Source organism: Diabrotica undecimpunctata, chromosome 4 (assembly GCF_040954645.1).
Source record: "Diabrotica undecimpunctata isolate CICGRU chromosome 4, icDiaUnde3, whole genome shotgun sequence".
NCBI lineage: Eukaryota > Metazoa > Arthropoda > Insecta > Coleoptera > Chrysomelidae > Diabrotica > Diabrotica undecimpunctata.
In genome coordinates, this window is record NC_092806.1 from 17,932,145 (window position 1) to 17,957,240 (window position 25,096).

General features: G+C 33.7%; 1 protein-coding gene across 2 annotated transcripts in view; it reads left to right on the forward strand.

Moving 5' to 3' along the window:
• Nucleotides 1–25,096, forward strand: part of LOC140439250 (neuroligin-1-like) — a 397,801-nt gene that overhangs the window by 360,655 nt on the left and 12,050 nt on the right. For both annotated transcript variants that reach the window (XM_072529050.1, XM_072529051.1), the window contains exons 7-10: nucleotides 1,016–1,343; nucleotides 16,138–16,276; nucleotides 16,698–16,849; nucleotides 22,619–22,740. In XM_072529050.1, coding sequence (XP_072385151.1) covers nucleotides 1,016–1,343; nucleotides 16,138–16,276; nucleotides 16,698–16,849; nucleotides 22,619–22,740 — 741 coding nt within the window. The remainder of the gene's footprint in view (nucleotides 1–1,015; nucleotides 1,344–16,137; nucleotides 16,277–16,697; nucleotides 16,850–22,618; nucleotides 22,741–25,096) is intronic.

Below are 25,096 nucleotides of genomic sequence, written 5' to 3' on the forward strand. Positions count from 1 at the left end.
TAAGTATTTAAAACTGCCAATATACATAACATACTTTACGAAAATAAAAATAAAAAACCAACAACTTGGATTATGTTGTAAATTTTCATTTTATTTTAAAATTTAGCATTTTTGCGTATATTACATATATTTAATAACATTAACGTGAGGTTTTTAAATGTTTCAAAAATAAAAAAGGAAATTCATATTGGGATTCGAACTCACGTACACCAGCGTATAAACCAAACACGTAAAAGATTTGCCAATTAGACATGATACTAACGGATTTGAAAATTGACAGTTGTCTGTCATACAGTGATTATTTTGAAATACAAAAGCCTAAAATAATTATGAACATTTAATAAATAATACAAAACATATCACATAAATAATAATATTAATATATATTATATTATATATATATATAATATTATATATATATATATATATATATATATATATATATATATATATAATATTAAATATATATACAAAAGGAACATTTTTATTCTCGAGAGAGGAAGACATATATCTTATGTCTCTCTCTTACTTATTATCTTACATATGTAATGGTTTCACAGATTCACTCCCATGCAAATTTCCAACGCCGACCGTGCGTATAGAAGTATAACTTCAAAAATGAAATAAGGTCATAAATACAATATTTCTATAAAATAAAGTAGAGGGTGGTCCATTTAAAAAAACTGAGAAAATCGTAATTTTAATCCCATCTAAATAATATCTAAGAAAAGTCTTACAAAATACAATACATTACACCGTATGATTATCTTTTTGGCAGCATATCCATGGCCCTAAAGATCGTAAAATAGCAATAGAGAGAGTAGGAGGTGAATAGTTTCTCGACTCTCTTCTAAGAGATTTGAGATTAGAGTCTGCTCACCTCTTATTGTTTAGGTACCATTTTTCTTGGCTATGAATGGTTTATAATTTTACAACCTATGTTTCATGATTACACAACACAATCTGTATGTTTCAATTATCTTCATATATTTTTATTTAATATACTTACTTTCAGGTTTTGCCCCTTTTGTCGACGGAACCGTGCTAATTAACCCTACTGCAACACCGCCGAACATGGGGGCACCCACAATTTCTACGTCCCAAGGATTTGAACTAGCTGACTTTCCGGATAGAGCTCTTCTATTCGGTCTTACCTCCACCGAATCATATCTTGACCTCAACGCTCAAGATTTAGAGTTTGGTTTCAACGAAACAAAGAGAGATAGAATATTAAGGACTTACGTTAGAAATGCTTACTACTATCACTTGAACGAAATTTTTTCAACTTTGAAAAACGAATATACGGATTGGGAGAAGCCGTCGCAAAATCCACTGAGCGTCAGGTATGTTCAAATAGAAAAGTCATTCGATTTTGTTTAAACAATTTTGTAATAAATAGATTTATAAACTTATCATTCATTCTTACAATGGTTTGTACTAGTATTTAGTTGTTTTACAGAGAAATAAAAGATTTTCGTTGAGTTTAGGCAGTTTACAATCTTGTTTCTCAAAGCAGATATGAGTTAAGAAAACATACTGTAACGGGGCCATTACTATTTGTTCTGTGCAGCTAACGGGAGGGGATATACGTCATGTTTAAAGCGCTTATATCGGTCAAATTTGCCATTACCGTAAGATTTTTATAACATAGATATACTTCTTTCTTTTCTTCTTTTTATATAGACATGACCTCGTCTTCCTATTGGGGAACCGTCTCTTGCCGTCTTTACTACTCTATTTGTTGTCATTCGGCTTATATGATCGTTACATTCTACTCTTCTATTTCTTACAGAGTTCTTGATGTTCTCCACCTTGCATTTACGTCGTATCTACTGTACTTCTAGCTCTGTCCCATAGGGTCTTACCATCAATTTTTCTAAGTGTTTTTATCTTTGCTGTTTCTAAAATCCTTTTTGTCCTCTCTGTGTCAGGTCTTGTAAATTCTGCTTTTCGTTTCTTTCCCGATATTTTTATTTCTCCATATTGTTCCATTCAGGCAGCCTGCGGCTATGTTTGCTCTATTCACTTGATCTTCCACTTCACTTTCGAGCTTTCCGTAGCTAGATAATGTGATACCTAGATATTTAAACTCCATCACCTGTTCTATTATCTGACTTTCGAGCTCCAATTTACATCTTAGTAAATTTCCTCTTGTAACCACGCATTTTGTCTTTTTTGGGGAAATTACCATGTTTAATTTTCTTGCGGTTATATTAAATTGGTGCAGCATACGTTGTAAATCGTCTTCACTTTAAGAAAGTAGTATTGCGACCTTTGTATAGCAGATTATTTTAAGTTGTTTTTCTCATATTTGGTCTCCTTTTTTAGTTCTTACTTTTTTTATTATTTTATCCATAATTAGGTTGAATAATAGAGGACTCAGGGAATTCCCTTGTCTTATCCCATTGCCAACTTCAATATAATCGGTTAGTTCTTCCTCTAAATTTACTTTTATTGTGTTGTTTTGGTAGATATTTTCGATCGTTTTGATTATTCCTAGAGGTATCTTTCTTTCGTACAGTATATATACGTATTTTATATATGTATATACATTATATAATATTTTAAAATGATTGTAGGCGATATTTATTGCATCGCAATCTGCTACAGTAATAGTAACAGTGGTTACACTTTTTATCGACTTCTGCGTGGAAATCATAAAAAGCAATAATGTGAACTGTGATTGCAGCATCAAAGTTGAAAAATATTTAAATTTTTTTAAGAAAAGATTTACCAATAAGTCCATATTTTTAGTTTTAAAATTGAAAGAAAAATGCAGGTATTAATATTATTGCTTGATGACAATAAATTAGAATTGCAAAAAGGAAAAATTTACTCGATTTATATATTTAAAACAGGAAATCCGTGTTTACAATTGGAAAAAAGTGAGGGTAGGATTAGTATCTCAAAAAATCATTATTCAAATAATTACTTAAACTCTACAATAAAACTACAATAACTTTTATTACGATAGAGTTACTACGATAAAGTTTTACTACGATAACGTTATTTATATATGTATAAATAATTAATATACAGCCAATAATTACGATGAATTACAAATTTTTGATTTTTTTACTGCAGATTTATAAATGTTTTCAATGGTGTAAATCTTATGGTAATTATAATATATTAACCGATATAGTGCGACACCTGTTCAGCTGCACGGAGCGAATAGGATAAGATGGACGATCTAACAGAAGGGTTTCGATACTTGTCCATTAGGTTATTGTTGTTTAACAGTGGCAATCGTAGATAATACTTTCTGAAAAAGGTTTTGTGTGTGTGTCAAAGACTTTTGGCTTGACTGATAGAAGATCGCGGAGTTCTAGAGGTAGTTTTTACAAGTACAAATTTTGAGTCAATATATTTGACCATTTTGTGAAAGTTGACCCACATCAAACTCATTAGCCACGCCTCCGATATACTCAATGTACGGTGATAAAAAATGAAGGCTATATAACACTGAAATAAAAACGCCGAAATTAAAAAAGAAAAACGAATTGAACTTTCAATCACAGTAACATGTTATCTTCTATATATATATTTAGTATATGCATTTAAAATCATGTAATTGTATTTGCTTGTCAGTAAAACGTACTCAAACTCGTGGTGCAAATAAAATTCATCAGCAAATACTTTCTGGTTTTAATTACACAAAATAAAAACGTTTTCAACTGTAATTGATCTGCTCTCCAAAAAAGCGCTTTTTTAATTAACAAAAAGTTTATTTGATTAAAAAATATTTCTATTTAAAATAAAATTTTCGATACATATGTATACTAAAAGAATTTTTATTGGGGAATATTTTTAATATTTATCTAAAAAATATTCAAAATTTATTGGTTACTCTATATAATCCGGTCAATTTAGATATGAAAATAGACGTCAAATAATAAAAAATTCCTGGAAAGCCAAATATTGGTGGAGATTTGGGGTTTACCATTACAAATAAAGTTCTAAAAATCCCCATCGATCATATGTGTTCTACAAAAGTTATTCGGGGTCAAACGTCCAAAAAACCTCAAACTAAAGTTGTAGATCTTAAAATTCTGTACAAAAGTAGTTTTTTTCCTAAGAGTTACCATTCCTGAGATTCTAAGAGTCACTTTATACATGAGGGGTCTAGATTCAAAACCGGACATTGAGTAAACTAAAAAAAACAATTTAAAGCTTTACTTTTTAATATATTTTAAATTTTTTTTCTTCTATCCATTTGTAAAAACAATTAAGATGATCCTGTTATAAATTTTAAAATACAGTGTGGCGCACCGAAAACGAAACAGAGCCATTTACTGGCAGATGATTCCTTTTTTGAAAAAACGCTCGGACCCGTCGATTTTGTTTTCGAGGGGGACACAAAATTGGCATAAAATCACTTTAACATTTGCAGCCCATTAAGCGGGGGTGGCATCATCCCTAAAATCTTAAATGAAAAGGGGGGTCGAATGATCCATTATTTGAAAGGTCTTTCAACTCCCTTTATAATGATGTAAAATTCATGTATTCAATTCAGTAGTTTTGGAGATTTATTGATTTAAAGTTTAAAGTAGACTTTAATAGGTACATCAAATTAGTTTGTACTTCTTTCAGAAGAAATTTGAGTAAAAGCATTTTCTTGATAAGTAAATGCTTTTATTTACTACGCCCATGGTTTATTAATAATAAAAATAGCAATTGAAGTGTCCTTTGTGACAAAAAAAGTTGTTTCTTGAAGAAAGATAAGTAGAGAATGCCACGTACTTATTTTAAATAGGAAATAGTACATTAGTTTGCGATTGATTTGACCAATCTTTGTTGTTAAAATATCATTTATTGCTTTATACATAAATTAACCATGGTATATTCCACGGCAGAAAGGGTTGAAATTATTGAAATATTTTTCGGAAATAATCAGTGCGCTAATAGAACAGCACAAATTTTTAATGAGCGACATGAGAACAATAATGTGCACCGAAAATATGTTCTAGAACTTGTAGCTAAATTTCGGGAAACTGGATCAGTCGCCAATAAAAAAAGTAATATTGAAAATCCTATAAGGAACGAAGCAACAGACGTGGGGGTTTTAGGGCAAGTTATTGTAGATCCTACATTAAGTACCCGCAAATTGCAAACTTCGTGTGGTGTTAGTCGACGTACTATCCAACGGATTCTAAAGGCCCATAATTTTCATCCGTATAAAATTCACCTTGTACAAGAACTTAATGAAGACGATTTTGATAAGCGATTAGAATTTTGTGAAGTTATGAGTGAACGAATTACAAACGATGAACAATTTTTATTTAACATTTGCTTTTCCGACGAATGTTCCTTTTTTTTAAATGGCGAAGTAAATCGTCATAATTGTCGATATTGGTCGGACTCTAATCCCAGAATTTACCATGAGGTACACACACAGCAGCCACAAAAAATAAATGTTTGGGCTGGCATTTTTGGCGATCATTTGGTTGGTCCTTTTTTCTTACCTGGAAATTTGACTGGTGAAATGTATTTGGAATTACTGCAAAATGCCATAGATCCTGGGCTAACAGATATAATTGAAAATCAGAATGATGGTCGATACGTTGAGAATATGTTGATGTTCCAACAGGATGGTGCCCCACCACATTCCTTATTAAGAGTTCGGTATTATTTAGATCAGACCTTTCCAGGTCAATGGATTGGTAGAAGAGGTGCCGTTGAATGGCCCCCAAGATCGCCAGATTTATCACCTTTGGATTTCTTTTTGTGGGGTCACTTAAAAAGCAAAATCTATGCTACTCAGCCAACATCCTTAGAAGATTTACGACAAAGAATTGTGAATGAGTGCCATTAAATTACTCCTCAAATATTGCAAAATGTGCGGCAACGTTTTTAGCAAAATCTTTATTATTGCATGGAAAGTAATGGTGGTCATTTTCAACATTTACTCGGCTGACAGGTCAGTTCATTCTTTATTTTTTAACAACTTTGCTGCTATGTATTGATCTCCTCTTACGATGATGTATTTAAACTTTAAATCAATAAATCTCCAAAACTACTGAATTGAAGTACATGAATTTTACATCATTGTAAAGGGAGTTGAAAGACCTTTTAAATGATGGATCATTCGACCCCCCTTTCCATTTAAGATTTTAGGGATGGTGCCACCCCCGCTTAGAGGGCTGCAAATGTTAATGTGATTTTATGCCAATTTTGTTTCCCCCTCGATAACAAAATCGACGGGTCCAAGCGTTTTTTTTTTAAAGGAATCATCTGCCAGTAAATGCATCTGTTTCATTTTCGGTGCGCCACCCTGTATAGGATAAGGCGTAAACTAAAGAAAAATTAATAAAAATTGGAAATGTCCGTTTTTGCATCCAAACTCCTCACTTTTATGACCCTAAATATCTATATATGTGATTGGAGAAAATATATGGGTAATAAAATAAAAGAAAATACTCGTTTAGAGGAATGGATTTATTTTATAATAATATATTACACACTAAACTAGAAATAAATTCCGTTTGTTCATAGATTAGATCATTAACATCCTGCATATGTCGCTCATTCTCATTTAAAGCTTTGGCTCTCGTTTAAATTTGATAGAATTCTAGCTCCTGCATTTGCTTTCAGTTTATACCGAAATATTTGTTTAGTAGCTCGTTTACATCTTTACGTTTTGCTTCTTTGGCCTTTAGACCTGGAGGTAAAACTGCAGGATTTATACCAGTCAATGCTTTACCTTTCTTGGTCACTGATAATGCAGTTCCAGTGTCGAATTTGTAGAACATCTCTCATTGAACAAGAATTCTATATCCTCGCAAACTCTTTTCTCGTAATATTGCAATTCTTGATAATTTTCTGATTTGGAAATGCCATTTTGGGAGCCCTTTCAATATCTTCATTTTTCTGTTTTCCAATCAATTACTTCAAATTCTGGATATTTAATTACGGTTGTATATTCAGAAAATATATCAAAATATTCTTGGGGTTGAATTATTGTCGTTTTTTCGTACCGCTTTTTCAATAATGCCAAAAACTCGATCAGCGGGTAAAAAGCTGTGTACTGTAACTGGATACATAAGTTGAATTTTATTAATATTAATAGGAGCATCATCAGCAAGCCATGTTTGACACATAAATACAAGTGTTGAATTTTTGTTTTGTCCGCCAAATCCGTCACATTATTAGATGCATTGTATATTGTATCTATTTCAGAGGGAAAATCTGTATGTTTTAGCCTATGATAGAACTGATAGCCTTCTATATAAGGTAATAGTACCCTGCCTGATAGGGTATTTTTGGTAAGGGCATATTTTTCTGTCAGTCAAAACTAAAAGTGCAAAAATTGGAACTTTAATGTTTTAGTATATCGAAGAAACTTTTAGCTCTTGACTGGAAAATCATACACCTGGAAAACTTCAATCGCTGCAGTGAGAAGGCAACATGAGGAGGAACAGGCTAGTACTTAAAAAATAAGTCTACCTCGTACTAAAACACGAGTATGTGAATCAAATTTTTGTTTTAAAAAATACTGTTTATTTTGTGGCCATGAAACCAATGAAGAAACTGAGAAAAAGAAAGCTCAGAAAGAAAACATGACTACACTAAAATTCATAGAATCCCTATTGAAATTAGCTAGTTCGTTCTGATGATGTTTCAAAGGCTGTTCTTGAACGCATTAATTTTGAGTATGATTTAGTTACTGCTGATGCAAAATACCATGACACTTGTTACAAATCTTTCTTCCAACCTAACACTGGTGGTAAAATTGGCCGTCCACAAGATGAAACTGTAAACTCTACGATGGAGAAATTTTTTCAATTCATAGAAACGAGTGATGATTGCCAGTTTTCGTTGAATGAATTAAGGAATGTTTGTCAAGATGTAGCTTCAGATGACAGAACTATAAAAATACGATTGAAATTCAAGTATGGCAGTAGAAATATTATTACAGAGAAGTCTGGTATACAATCAAGTTCAAACATGGCTAAGCAATCAATTGAATATAAAAGACTGGGGTTGTAAATTGGTAGATAATACACTGGAACCAATTAAAACTTTACTCACACCTGCGTCAGAAAAACTCCTCAACGCTATTTTTTGCAATTGCAAAAAAGTTTGTAGTGCCAAATGTGGCTGTAAAAAAGTCGAGTTGCTGTGTTCTCTAGCATGTACCAATTGCCAAAGTCATTCTTGCTCAAATGTCTAGTTGAGTACAATAGAGGAAGATTCCTGTGATTTTAATGAAGAGACCAATGACTCAGCCACATTTGAACAATTTATGAACATTCAGCAAGAGGAAGAAGAAAAAATCTAAGAACACTTGACTGTTGAAGTAGACTTTCAAGAGTATGAATCTGATTAAAATATCTAAAAAAATCAAAACAATAGTTAATAATCAATAGCAATATTAATAATCAATATCAATAATAAGGTAATATCTAGAACTTGACGGCTATTGTTCCCTTAAATCCGTGGTCCTCAAACTTTTTTGGTTGCGGCAACCTTGTAGGCTAATAATATTTCGAGACACACCAACCCTTGAAGAGATTTGGGAAACGACAAAAAATTAAAGAAATACAATTCTGAGGCTCATTTGATTTCAATATAAACTTTATTTCAGATCAATAAAATACAGTACATTTGATATTCAAATATCCTTACTTAATGTGATGAATGAAACTATTTCGATGATGTTTTATTATATCCTTTATAATTATGGGAATCTTTTTAAGTTTGACAATCAAATCCCAATGTTTTTAATGTAAGCATATGCGGAAAAAGAAGACTCACAGAGATAAGTCGATGTGAAACACACAAGTTTTTTCATTGCAACCTTGCCAACAACATTATTTTCTGAATATACCTGCATCCAGAAGTCTTCTTGGCTTCCATCACGGTACAATTGACAGCTTTTAATTCTTGGATAAAACACTCCTTTGTAAATGTGATAATCAGTGGTTCTTCTAGTTGAAATAGCCTCTCTAAAATTGTTTCCCTCGATAGCCACCGGACCTCTGTGTGGAGCAAAAGATTGAAGTGATCCATACACTCTTTACATGGTTAATTATTTTCACAGAACCATCCAATACGTCTTTCAAATCTTGCGGCATCTTTTTAGTTGCCAAAGAATCGCGATATCGGAAGCAATGACTGCTGGTGGCATTTTCTGTCACTACCTTTATTCTAGACACTGCCCCTAATAATTTTACCAACTATTACAGCCGCTCCATCACTGCAAATATACACACATTTACTCCACTCTATATCATTTTTCTTATATACTCGTGGATAGCCTTGAAAATTTCTTTACCAGTGGCATAACTTTTAAGCTCTTCACACATAAAGAGTTCTTATTCTATTTTCATCCCGAATGGAAACCTCACAAACACAAGCAGAACAGCAACTCCAGCAACGTCGGTACTTTCATCAAGCTGTAAACTTAAGAATTCAAAAGTTTTTAATCTATTTATTAGCTCTCTCTACAATGTTTGAAATAGTGTGAATTCTCTTGCTTATAGTGTTGTTTGACATCTGCACATTATCAATCTTTTTGGTCAAATCTGGACCTAACATGCATTGAACGACATTCTTCACGCAAGGTTTAATCATTTCCTCGGCAATGGTATGGGGTTTTCCAGCTTTTGCAATGTGCAAACCAACAATAAATAATGATGCTTCAGTAGCATTTTCTTTTTCATGTTTGCAGACTCTTTCCATCGTGCATGACATTTCCTGAAGAGATGAAGCACGACGTTTGAAGGTTTCCTCGGCCTTATCGGTTAAACCAGGATGATTACTTTCTAAATGTTTTTTTAATTTAGATGGAACCAAGAACCCATTAGCAACAATTTTGTGACAATTAACGCATTGGACTTCTGGTGCCTGTTCATTGCCAACTTAAATAAAGCCATATAACGTGAGATAGCTAGGATCATACCTTCTTATTTTTCCCCGAATTTCTTTTTGGTAAGAAACCTCCTTTCGACGAATTAAGGTAGAATAACTTGAATGAGCTGGACTCGAATGGATCTCGTGGACATTTGCATCCTCTCCGTCTCTGCTAGTTGTCACTGAATCGGTTGAATCAGATGCTTCAGTGACTGCACTATATTTCATTTTCAAAGACGTAAATTTCAGCCAATTTTCCATTATTCTGGAATGAAAAAAATGTCACAAATAAAAGAGAGCAAAACATTGCCAACAATGAAAGGTATTTTCCAACCGTAATAGTGCAAGATATTTGGACCAACTCAATGCAGCGATAGTTCGTGGAGAATTAAAATGAACCACGAGCTGGATGAACTAATGCAGAGCGCAGATATTGTCAGATTTGTAAAATCACAAAGACTAAACTGGCTTGGTCTCCTAGAAAGAATGCCAGATAATCGAGCTGTAAAAGTAGTCCAGAGATGGAAGCCCCAAGGAAACAGAACAAGAGGAAGGCCCCGTAAAAGATGGATAGACGACGTAGAGAGGGATCTTAAAACCATCAACATCAGGCAGTGGCGAAGGAAAGTATCCGACAGGGCAGAATGGAAGAACATTGTTAAGCAGGCCAAGACTCACAAAGGGTTGTAACGCCATTAGAAGAAGAATAGTGCAAGACATATATTATGGCAAAAATAGCAACAAAAGTACGTAATATTATACATATTAATTTTAATGAAATCTTTTGCAGTTATACCTTAAACTTCCACTTTGAAATCTAACTCTAATTTTTACAAAACTCATTTATCGGCTGCAATAATTAAACTGTGGAATATATGAATGCAGGTAGCAGTCCCGTCGGTCGAATTCGGCTGTTTGTTTCTCGGACAGCATCGAGAATATACAAGTACAAATAGTCAACATGTTTCGATTAGACAGTGGCGCAGCGGCCGGTTGTTCGACTTTTCTTAAATGTTCCAGGTCACCCTTGGCAAATGTTTAAGGCACCCCAGGTTGTCGCGTCACCCATTTTGAGAACCTCTGCCTTAAATTATCCTAAAATCTAAAATTGTCATGACAGTTAGTAGAGTAGGTCTACAGGGGAAACCACGGTAAATAAAACGCGCCGAGTCACTACCTCACAGGTGGCGTGAAAATTTGTGCATATCATGTATAATGTGATTCTTAGAATCGCGATATCTCAGGAATGGTAACTCTTAGGGAAAAAATCATAAATACCATTATTGTAGAGAATTTTAAGATCTACAACTTTGGCTTAAGGTTTTTTTTGATAAAACTTAACGTTTTTCGAGAAAAATCCAAAAAACTCAAATTTTGACTTTTGACGTCGAATTTACTAATGGTACATGTAGTGTACAACATTTAAGTATTAGTATAATTAAATGGTGTTTTTCGAACTCGGTCTGATGAAACAGAGATATAAAATGAAACAACTCATGATACACTCTTTTAAAACATCCATCTTAAATATATGAAAGTGTTTATTGAGGAAAAAAATAAAATTGCATATAATTAATAGATAGCACTAAAGCCCTAGAATATCAAATATCAATATTAACATTGGAGATGGATTTATTAGGAAAACAGATAATAACCACTTGTATAATTCGATTGCATTGTGTCCGGGCTTCTCGATCGACGATGTGAAATAATACACAGTTGAATGTTGTGAAGTAAATGCTTTAAAGCTGGCTAAAGTAAATATTTTGATAGACTACGTACACAGGAAAGGTAAATTTTAACTCTCGTTATTCCTTTGGTAATCCATGTTCTTTTCATCTATATTAATAATTTCTATCATAAACACTGTATTACCTTTGTCTCACAAAGCTCATAAAATTCTATCAGTAACGATGTTCGTAGCGGCGGTCACTCTAATTTAGTTTCTTCATTCAAACCTGTGAATATTGTACATATTAACTCAAACACCAGTTTCCGTTGCAAATATACTCGCCTTCTGGCTCAAAATAATTCACCAACACATTACTTGCATGCATAATTTTTGCAATTTGCATATTTTAATCCTTAAATCTCCAAACTTGACGTTGTTTCATCTCCAGTGCATGAATATTAATTTCAGCGAATTATTCTTTTATAATAATCTGGTAAATGAAGTTAATACGCAAAAGTTTATTATGTCCTATAAAAATTAATAATGGTTTAATAGAGTTTTAGAAACCCGCTTTAAAAATGGAACTAAACTGAATCTATGTACTGTGTGATATTTAAAATGCATACTAAGTAAAACATAAGGTTCTAAAAGTAATTTTGGCAAACATTAGTAAATATAAATGATAATTTTTCGACTGTTCTAAAAACCATTCAAATTTCGTCATTTTGTGTCATGTGGAACAATTTCACCCAATCATGTCAACATTAGACAAACACCAGTAGGAAGAAGGTCAAAGGGAAGACCCAAACTTAGATACATGGAACAAGTGGAACAAGATCTGAAAACACTTAAGATTACCAACTGTAAAAACAAAGCAAGGAACAGAACAGAATGGCGGAAAATCCTAGAACAAGCCAGGACCCAGAAAGAGTTGTCGAGCTACTGATGATGATGATGATGTCAACATTAGACTGATAATTGCATTCAGTGCAATTTTCAATCCCTATGACAACATGATCGAGTTTGACAACTTCATCCAAATAAATTTCAAAATGTCACGTTTCGGCAATGAGAATGTTCAAAGTATAAATGCGCTAATCAAAGAAAAAATTCCCAGAAATACAACCTACAGTCACAAATATATTTGGGGAATATTCATGGAATTTTGCTGCGGACGAGAATATGAGTTAAATGACCATAGAAGCTTAGAAGAATTGGCGTTGATACTAAAAGATTGGGCCGTCAATATGAGAAAGAAAAACGGGGACGAATTCAAAGAGGCAACGGTGAAGACAATGTGGAACGTTTCGTGCAAACTATTGCAAGAAAAGTACTATAATGACTATAATATGATTGACCCGTTTAACAATATAGTGTTTAAACCGGCCCGAGATGCCCGCGATGCAATCAGGAAGAAACTACAAGCAGATCCATGTAAACGTAAGGCCACTTCAGTTTCGTTAAATTGGTCTGAAATTAACAAAATAATATTGCTTTGGGATGAAGATACCCCTGAAGGTCTTATGCGTAAATTTTACCATATTGCTGCTGTAGAATTAGCGTGGCGAGGAGGAGAGGCAGTTGCTTGTCTGGTGGATTTTTTTCAAATCGAGAAAAATAACGATGACACTCCAACAAATCGCATTGAATACAATCCGGTATTCAGTAAAACGTGCCAAGGTGGTTCTAAAAGCTGTGCAAGTAGTAAATGGTTGGTTATCAATAGTGAGAGACAAAGATGCCCTGTACGTCTTTTTCATAAAATGATATCAAAACGAGGCGACAATATTACCTCACCACGACTGTTCTTAAAACCAAATCGACACTGGAAAAATGAAACTGACAAATGGTACGATAATGTACCTGTTGGAAGAAATACAATGAATGGATGGACTAAATCTTCTGCTGAAGCAATTGGCTTGAATGTAAAGGAGACAAAGATAACAAATCACTCGAATAGATCAACAGCTGTTAGCGAATTAGCACAAAGTGGTGTAGAAGAACAACAATTGCTAAAAATTACTGGTCATGGCAATCAGAATTCTATAAAACCATACTTGAATCTCGATCAAGAACACCACAACAAGATTAAATATTATGCGTGGTAATAGATCTTCTATAGTAGAGAACAGCAACGAATCTAATGTTAACTTAAATTTTAATAATTGCACTTTCACTAACTGTACTTTTAATAAATAATAGTTTCGTTATGTTGTTATGATTTTTTTCGAAAAATTATCCGCCGAATATCCCTCGGACATTGATGAATGCCTCATAAGTTCATGACAAATTTCTCAAGCTCGTTGCTGTTACCAAGGAACGAGCTTTCGATTGTCATGAAATTATCTCGTCTGTTATCAATGTCCTAAGGATATTACTACTGATAATAATAATAATAAAAACTTGATAATATAAGAATTTTTAAAAAGATTAAGTTTTATTTCTTTATTTGTTAAAAATATTAGTTACTGCGGTCACAATGAAAAGAAGCGCTAAATTAAATAAATTAAGGAAAATTGAACAGAAGGGGAGTATATTATAGCGATGGCATGTAATCAAAGATTCAGAAAACAAAATCGCGTATTGGGAAACTGATAATAACTACAGAGCAAAGGTCACATCATCGTAGAGGTACCGATGTTCTCCGAAGAGCTATAGACCGTGAAAAGAGTAAGTTACCTAAGGGACTGATTTTCTACCTCCAGGTTTTCTTCTTCTTTGTGTGCCGTGCTTGTATTCAAGCGTTGGCTATCGTCATATTGACAAGCTGATGAAATGATTCTCGGTCGGCAGCTAGATGAAACAGTTCCTCGACCGTTCGACCTGTCCATTGTCTAATGTTACGCAGCCAGGACAGTTGTTTTCTTCCGACCCAACGTTTTCCTTCGATTTTGCCCTGAATGATTAACCGGAGTAAGCGATATTTAGGTCCTCTCCTTATATGACCGAAGTATTGGACCTTTCTCATTTTGATGGTGATCAATTCTCGCTCTTTGTGCACAGTCTCTAGCACACGTTCGTTAGATATGTGTGCTGTCCACGGGATTCTAAGCATGCGACGGTAACACCATAACTCAAACGCTTCTAATTTGTTAAGATTTTTTATTTTTGTTGTCCAGGTTTCACATCCATAGAACAAAGTGGACCAGACGTAGCACTTCAATACTCTTAGACGTGTGGTCAACGACAGACTTCTACTGCATAATACAGAACGCCAGCTGACCTCCAGGTCAGTGGCACAAAAATGGCTGGGTGCTACATCAAGACTCTCTACAATAAAGGGATGAGATTTTAGTAGCGTTAAGAACATGCGTAGTGGGATCAGAAATGTAATCGAACTGTATTCAGCAACCAGTCTCAATATTATCTATGGGACCATGATGGTTGAAGAAGATTTTACAAAAATGTACTCCAAAGCGGAAAATTAAATTTTGTCTGAAAAGTAGGTGTTTCTTAAAAATAATATGAATGTTGTGAAACACATTCTTAATGGTATAACAATTGCTATGAAGATATTGGGAAGATTTTCGATGAGCTATAATTTGTTAAGCAAATATTATATTCCAAAGATAACGTTTCCTATAAAATTTATGTTTTGCTATTGTATTAAGGATTTGATTAGGAAATCCTTACTAGAAATTTTTAATTTTAAGAAATTCGATCGGGTACTCTACACTGACGCATCAAAGAGCGAAACGGGGGTTGTGCGGTTACCACTACGGAAACAGTCGTTAGTTCATGTCAAATACCTGCCAGATGCAGCGTTCACACTGGTAAACTGTATGCTATTTACCAAACCTTCAAACTCTGTACAGCACCCAATCAACATATTGCCATCTGTACAGACTCCCTTGCCTCTATCCAGTCCATCAATAATCTATTTACTAATCATCCTCTTGTAGAAAAAATCCATGACACTTACCAAAATCTTATCATCCACGACATCCATATCACTATCATATGGATTCCCTCCTACATCGGTATTATGAGTAACGACAACGCCGATCGCTTTGCCAAAGAAGCTGCTGTATCCAATTGTACACCACGTAACATACAAATTGTCAGTGACCTGAAAACTAGTATAAAGAAACTCGTACGAAATTACTGGCAGAATCATTGGAAACAATCCACTACATTTTTACACCAAACAGATCAGACGAGTAGTTCGTTATCTCTGGTATAACTAGAAATGAGATGGTTGTTGCTAGAAGATTGCGTATCGGTCACACCAGATTTACATATGGTCACCTAATGAATTCTACACCTTAGCCAATCTGTCACTATTGCCAATCTCCACTAAGCGTTCCACACATCCTTGTGGACTGCCCTCATTACAATAAACGACGCCAAGAACTGGGCATGGAGGGCGACATCACAAATATATTATCGAACCAGAGCCAAGTCATCACAGCTATCCAGTTCCTGAAGCTAGAAAACTTACCAAATAATATATAACTATAGTATATTATAATATGTAATTGTACCTTATATATAATTGTATCCACGGTGCCTCGTGCTAATGGCTGACGCTGTCACAAGCACGTTAAATTAAATTTAAAAAAAAATTTGTGGGTAAATACCACAGAAAGCTACTAATGGTTTTTTTTTAGGGACGCTACTCTGGATGTTTTAAGTGATGGTCATACGGCGGCTCCTCTAATCAGGATAGGATATTTACACAGCTTGAAAGGAGGAACGACTTTTTTCTTTCATTTTCAGCATCACAATGGGGAGAGAGATGTTCCTATGGTAAGTGGAAATCAAACAGTGCTATATTTATGAGTCTATTTACTTTATTAAAATTGTCTATTTCAAGTATGAACATTGTCTGTTTTATAAGATATGTAAAGATTGTGAGAGGCATTTATGAGAGAGTAAAAACTATTGTTTAGAACAAGTTTGGGAGAAACTGATATATTTCATGTGAAATTAGGATTACAGCTCTCGATACTTAGTTCTTATTTATTCTCATTAGTGTTAAAAAAACATTACAGGAACAGAGTATTTGGAATGTTGTTCCTTATTTAAAGATAGAAACGAAATGATGTACGGAACTGAATGTTTGGCAGTTAAATACAAAGGATCAATAAACAAAGAAACGTAAACAATATGATGAGTTATAGACTAGCAATCATTTAATTAGTATATTAAATACATTTTATTATTACAGAGATTTGGGAGCGTAAGAGGAGACGACCTTCCGTATGCCTTGGGCTTCCCCTTGACTGGTGCTGGGTTCTATTCTCCTTACAACTATACTTTCAGTGATGCTGCCATATCAAAAGCTCTGATATACTATATTAGTAATTTCGTCAAAACTGGGTAAGTTATTTTTCATTTAGTAATTCAGGCTATTTTTTTTTATTTGCTAATATTGACTAGATGCGCCTAATTAAATAGTGTGTTTACCGAATTCTGCAAAAGTACCATTTAGACTTGTCAAAACTGTGTTCCGTTGCAACAGACGGAGTTCTTTCCATTACTGGTGTAAATTATGACTTGATTAAAATATTACACAAGAAGGTCACACCTGATTTTCATCATTGCATTGTATAATCCACCAAGAAGTTTAATACTCAAAAGAAATCAAGTTAGAAAGCATTTTAAAATCAGTGGAAAACAATATAAACTTCATAAGAAGTTTATAATTTTTGCGTTTTTTCGTAATTTAGAAAGTGAGTACCTTATTATGTAGAGGTGCGAAAGCTTTCGTGTTCTATATTGGTTGGTTCTTGATCATTTTAAAAACTTGGAGACGGAATAGTTTTTCTTTTTCATTGAAGTGAAAGAACGAGTTGGCTTATTATCCTGTGTACCATTATGCCGACGGACACTAGCGATGAACAGGAAAAGAGTTTAAACATAAATAGCAAAACAAAAAATAAGAATACTTACCTAAATATTGCGACATGGATTGTACGAGAAGTATACGAGGAGGGAGCATTAATTAACCTAATAGAAGAACTTTAAAAATATAAAATATACATCATAGTAATACAAAAAAAAACTAAATGTATAGTGATCAGTAAAGAGCTGCGTAAATGCAAACTAGAAATAGACGGCAAAATTGTAGAACAAGTAATGAAATTCAATTACCTAGGAGTAGAGATCACTAGTGACAGAGAAATAAGAACAGAGACCACAAGACAAGCATCAAAAGCGGCAAGAGTGTGGTTGCCTCCGAGAAACCATATGGAGAAACAAATATCGGACCACGGAAAGCAAAATGAAAGTATACAAGACAACAGTAAGACCAATCCTAGCATATGCAGCGGAGACAAGGACCGATACAAGAAAGACGAAACAACAAATCAACAATATCGAAATGAAAGTACTAAGATCAATAGCGGGCAAATCATTAAGAGACAGACAAACCAACAGAAGTATACGCGAACAATGCAAAATTCAAAATATTAACAGATGGATAAAAACAAGAAAAAAAAACTGGAACGAACATGTAAACCGAATGGGACCAGATAGATTAGCGAACGTCTGTAAAGACAACAAGCCGTATAGCAGAAGACCCGTTGGAAGGCCGCCAAAAAGGTGGAAAGATAATGTACAGTCAACAACGACTGAAACAGAATAAGAGGCAGACAAACAGGAATAATCCTAGTCGCGCGAAGAAAAAGAAGTAATACAAGAAACACATTTGACTGGCAACAACATTGAAAAGATTAGTCCATACACGTTTTATACAAGTGGAAGCGATAATAGGAATTTTGTAGTGGGTTTTCTGGTACATAAAGACGTGGAGCAGGTAAAACGATTTATAGCAAAATCTGACAGAATATCTGCAATTGTAATTATAGGAAAACAGAACAACAGGAGAAGAAGTGAAAGATGAATTTTATAAAGAATTAGAGTCATTGTCTGAAGAAATGCTCAGACAAGATATTAAAATTATTATAGGCGACGCCAATGCAAAGGTCGGAAGAGAAAATATATAAATATAAAAACATAACAGGGGACGAAATTAAACATATGAATACAAATGATAACAGCCAAAGAATCATTACATTTGCAATTCAAAATAGGATGAAAATAATGAGTACGCATTTCAGGAGAAAAAATATATATAAAGGAAAGTGGAAAATTCCGGGATCAAATGAAACTAATCAAATAGATCTTAATACAAGAGAAATTCGCCAATTTCGTGCAGAGGAGCTGACGTAGACTTTGATCATTTTTTGGTTATTGATATTGATATGAAAGATGCAATAATTAAAAAGCATAAACGAAAAAAGAAAGTGCAATGTAAATTTAATTATGAAAAACTGCGAAAATTTGAGATAGTGCAGGATTATCAAAAGGATATACAAGAAGCCTATGCCAAACAAGATAGTGCTACTGTGAGTAACATACAACAAAAGTTCTTGAAGATGACAAACACTGAGGCAACGTCGAAGAACATACCAAGAACATAAAGATTTAGAAAAAACCACTGGTTCGATGACGAATGTAGAACAATTCTACTGACAGTGGCTGACTTTTGAACAGAATGTGGTTCTCATGGCAAGAAATGGAAAGAACTGGCAGGTATAGCAAGCAAAAAGACTGATTCGAGAAAGCTCTAGAATGTGACTAAAAGTTAATATTAATAAATCCAAGTACATGGAAATCTCGAGCAAATACGAAATAAACACCAGGGGCTCCTTTAAATTGGACCTTTTCAATACAAATGTCATGTTCTCCCATTCATCATTTATATCCTGTTTGGTAAATTGTTGCAGGTATTTTTTAAGCGTCTTTGTTGAAGATCCTCTACACTTTTTTCTTGTAGCAAATACACTAAATGCTTCTTCATGTCTGAGGGATAATAAATTTTTCCATCTTTTTCCATCGACTCAATATTCTAATAGTTCCAATAAGTAGATAGTGGTCGTAATATATATCATTGCAATATTTTTTTTATATTAAATTTCAAAATATAATTGTAAAATACTCTAGCGAACAATATTTAGCAACAATATAAATCTTAAGTTTCAAAAAATTAAGATCCAAAATGTATTTCTTTATTATAATAAGGGTCTCCAATAAAATTTTTGTTTGCCTGAACATTCATTAAAGTTGTTCAAGTTAGTATGTAGTAAAATCAATGACTCTTCTTGAAATAATAAGCCTATCTCTTGTAGACATTGGTAATAGCCCAGTCTGGTTATACAAAAATCATCGATGGCAAATTTTTTCACCCCCTGGCAAGATTTCCGGGGGGTTGAAAATTATGTCATCCTTATTAATACTGCGACAGACTATTCCAGCCAAATATAAAAAAATGGTGAATTTCAAATGGACTCAATTTTTCCGAGGTTTCCCATATTTCCCGGCCAGTAAAAACTATGTAGTTATTCATATTATGAGGAGCTACCCCAGATTAAAAAAAAAGAGGCTTCTAGCTACATTGGAAGCCGTGATAATGCAAATTTTTCCTACATGTTTCAATTTGAAGTTCCGATCTCGAAAAAAAACGGAGCTGGAACAGTTATCCCCTCCACATTCCTATGTCGATCTTTCGAAAGTACCTTCGTTTCGAAGGGCTGTAAGTTTCGAAAAATTGGATAAATTTTATAGCTATAAGTTTCGATATAAAATTTAGATTTTCATTCAAAATTTGTGCAAATTTTACTTCTTAATATTTATAAAAAATGGAGATATGATTTTTTTTAAATAGTCCCTAACTTAGTTCCTATTGGTCATAGAAGGTTTTTCTTTCCCTTTTTCAAACGTTTATTTTGTAAATAATTTCAATGAAAACGCAATATGCATTTAACTTCTGAGATAGTCTAAGTCTTAAAAAATCCTATGAAATTTGCTAAATGTGTCTAGCATCATTAACAGAGCAAGTTCAATAGCTTAAATATTTAGCCTCAGGGATAAATAAATTAAATAACTTTTAAACTATTTGACCGATCGGGGGGAAATTTCGGGAAATTCCTTGATCTTCAAATGTATTAATAGCATTTTATTTTGTCAGTAAAAAAATTAATAAAATTTATAAATTTGCTTTTTTTGCAAATCCCTTCGTAAATTATTTATCAATTTTAATTTAAAAAACGGGAAAATAAAGATATTCTTGATATAAAAAATGATATAAATATTGTTTATGTAAAATATAAGGGAAAAAACTTCCAGACAAAAAATCCAATTGTAACCAGAAATTATTGTTTAAAAAAAAACGCAAGGTAAAAATACGAGTAGTTTTTCATCTATTTGTCATCTAGTAACCCCACCTATTCCTGTACTGACGCGAATAGAAGAATTTTACACAGAACTTTACAGAACACATCAACAAGATGATGAGATGAGACCAGCACGGAAATTAATAAAAAATGTTGGATCAGAAATAATGCCAAAAGTAACAATTTCAGAGGTAACTACAGCATTGGAAAACATGAAGAGAAATAAAGCTGCAGGAGAAGATAGTATTACCACAGATATGATATTAGAAGGAGGTAAGGAACTAATTGCAATTGTAACTAAGTTTGTGGACAGTTGTTGACATCAGGGCAAAGTCCCTAAGAGCTGGAACAACTCTAAAGTAATCTTATTACACAAGAAAGGTGATAGTCGAAAATTGGAAAACTACAGACCCATCAGCCTACTGTCACACCTGTTTAAAATACTCACCAAAGTCATAACTACTCGACTAACAAGGAAATTAGACGAATACCAACCATATGAACAGGCAGGTTTTAGAAAAGGCTATTCAACTTCCGATCACCTGTTAACCACAAAAATATTAATATAAAAATGTAACGAATACAAGTTTCCAGTTTTCCTAGCATTTGTAGACTACGAAGAAGCTTTCGATACCATAGAACACACGGCCGTAATAAACGCAATGCAAAATTGTAGAATAGACAGCAGATATATTAACTTAATAAAAGAAACTATGAACCAAGTTACAGCTACATACTACCTAAATGAAAATGAACACACGAACCCTGTACCATTAAACAGGGGAGTCAAACAGGGAGATACTTTATCACCCAAACTGTTCACCTTAGTTTTGGAGGACGTTTTTAAAAACCTAAATTGGAAATATAAGGGAATAAACATCAATGGCCGCTACCTCAGTAATCTACGATTTGCACATGACATAATCCTGATAGCTACTGACCTACAAGAAATGCAAACCATGCTTTTAGAACTACATACCGAATCTTCTAAAATAGGACTGAAAATGAATTTAAACAAAACAAAAGTCATGCACTCCGAAGACACCGTGACAATAATAAACGATAAAGTTATAGAAAAAGTTGAAGAATATATATACTTAGGACAAAAAATAATACTAAATAGGGAAATTTAAACTGAAGAAATAAAAAGAAGAAGAAAGTTAGTTTGGGCAGCATTCGGTAAACTGAACTATATACTCAGAAATCAACAAATTCAATTACATCTTAGATCTAAAGTTTTTGATGCATGCATTATTCCGATATTAACTTATGCGGCACAAACATGGACAATCACAAAAAAGAATATGAATATACTTAGAGTCACTCAACACGCGATGGAAATAGCAATGCTAGGTATATCACTTAAGGACAAGAAAACAAACACATGGATAAGACAGAAAACGAAAGTCACCGATGTGGTGCAAAAATCATTAAAGTTGAAATGGGAATACGCTGGACATGTAGCTAGGAGCGATCTAAACAAATGGCACAGATCAATTTTAACCTGGAGACCATACCAACACAAAAGACCCAGAGGCAGACCTCCTATGAGATGGACAGATGATCTGAAAAGGAATGGAAAGGAAGACTTGAGGAGGCTTATGTTCAGATGTTGACGTGAATGGCTAGACGAAGAAGAAGAAGAAGAAGAACCCCACCTATGGCTTAAAAGCTTCAGGTATCTGCGAAAAATGTTTCGACCATTTTTTTAACCAGACTGGGCTATAAATTATTGTAAGTAGCTACCTATGGAAATAGGATAAATAATTTTAGAATTCAACCGACTAATACAAATACCTCTGGAAATAAAATTACTTAAAGATTGGTTATATTTGTCATTCCTTATTTGTATTGATTACATTTTAATATTTTTTACACAACCTATAAAATCTTACAAACTTTTGTTTTACAGAAACCCCAATGGAGAACTGCCAAACATTTCAGTTAACCTTAATTCTTTAACGGAAAAACAAACTCCGAATTTTCCTTTTTGGGATACGTACGATACAATCAATCAGTTTTACTTGGAAATTGGTAAGAACTTTCAGCTTTAAATTCTAAGACTATAGATTTAAACTTGGTTTTCTTTTGTTTTCAAATCGAATATTTACGACTGACACTACACAACGTGCCAAATTTAAGTTCAGAAACTATGTGATTTGTTCTAGATTTATTATTATTTGTAGTGTTGGTTGCTTAAAAAAATACACCAAAGTTACGACGTTTGAGAAATACGTATGTCTTTCAGATTGGAACGGTGTTTTTATTTATTTTTGAATGAAAATATTATTATAATAAATCAATTTATATGTATTAGTAACTAAGAAATATACAGGGTGCGGAAAATGCTAGTAGTCACTTTTGATGTTATTTAAATTTAAATCTCAAATTCATTTATTCTTTATCATTGAGATTAGTAATAATATTATTTCAAACTGTTTTATTTTAAACTGTGTGTTTCTGTATAGGCTCGGAAGCACCTGTCGTGTAGCCTTCCGATCTGACGACGATCATACAGCCGGACAACTCTATGAGAATAGGAGAAGTGACTGATGCGTCTTGTGAATGCCGTAGGCCACCTTTCCGTCGCGTGACCAATTCTACTCTCACCCGTCTCCGATAATACACCGACAGACTATTTCCATCCAGTTTTTTAAGTGTGTAGAGACTTCCTATACCTTTTAAGTTAATAAGTGTAGATTAAACTTATCGTGTTTTTCCTCTAATCTTTCTATTAATTCGCATTTTTTCTTTAGCTATTTTTCTTTGGCTTCACGAATTTCTTTTTTAATTTATTTGTCGAGTGTGATCCCCGCTAGCCTCTTTAGCGTTGCGTCTGTTCTATCGTAACTAGAATCTGTCTTCAATTCTTTCTTCTATTTTCCTTTTAATGCTAGATATTGCTCTAGTAATGAATAAATAAAATAGTTATTTGCCGTTTGCCTTATTTTAATTTAAATTGTGTTGTTGAGGAGGATTATGATTTAATTTATTATCATCACTGTAAGATTATATTTCTGAATCTCTTGTTACTCAGGATGAAATCTGTTTGATTTCTAGAAATGTGTTCGCGCTTATCTTGTGGCGATTTTCACACTTCTGCAAAATTAGTTTATAACATATTTGGTAAACGATGTACAACATAATAAGGCTGTCCGATTAGTACTTAGCCTACAAAAGAAACACGAAAATTTTGAAAAAGTGGCGATTTATTTCTCAACATAGTCTACTTTTAGTTCGATACGCTTGATCCAGCGATGCTCTAACTTCTTTAACCCGTATGAAAAATACGTTTTCTTGAGGTGAGGAAAGTAGGCTTCCGTGTCGGCCATGACCTCCTGTTTTGATTTTAATTTCTGCCCGACTAGTGACTTTTTCAAGTTTGGGAACAAAAAGAAGTGACACGGGGCAAAATCTAGAGAATATGGTGGACTCTAATATTTTAACTTTATTAAAATTCATTACTTTGTGTTATCTTTGTTTAGCTGCTATAGATTAGCCGTAATAAACTGTGTTATTGATTTTCCCATTTCTTTTACGTACCAAGTACTCAACTGCCACAAAACAAACAAACAGCACAAGCCTTAGCTGGACTCTACACATCGTACCCTGACGGTTATCAACATGGAAGTAAATATCCTAACTCTATTTCTTTGCTCGCCAACATTTATTCTTCCACCAGCCAAAAGTGGTAAAAGTTTACCCATAAATTCCAATCCCTGATTGACCGCTAATTACTTTCTTTCTCACACCGCCATAAGTGGAAAATCCTGATTTATTTTTGAGTTGAGAATCGGCATTTTATTTTAAACTGTATAGACGGAACTCAACTCAATTTTTTTAGTAAAAAAGTTTATTATTAAAATCTAATTACATTTAGGTCATAGAAAATCGTATAATATATATAAAAGTGGCGATTTATATCTCAACATAGTCTACTTTTATCTCGATACGCTTGACCCAGCGATGCTCGGACTTCTCTAACCCCTAGTAAAAATACGTTTTCTCGAGGTCTGCAAAGTAGACTTTCGTGGCGACGATGACCTGCTGTTTCGACTTAAATTTCTGCCCGACTAGTGCCTTTTTCAAGTTTTTAAACAAAAATAAGTCACACGGGGCCAAATCTAGAGAATATGGTGGATGGGGCAACAGTTCGTAGTCGAGTTCGACCAATTTTGCCATGGCGACAGCGGAGGTATAGCGGGTCCGTTGTCATGGTGAAAGAGAACTTTTGTTTCGCTAAATGAGGTCGTTTTTTCGGCAATTCGGCGTCGAATCGGCCCAATAATTCCGCGTAGTAGAGCCCTGTGACGGTTTTGATATTCTGCAGGTAGTTGAAGTAGATCACCCCCCTAGGTGGCCATCGCCTTTCCGGCCGATAGGACAGTCT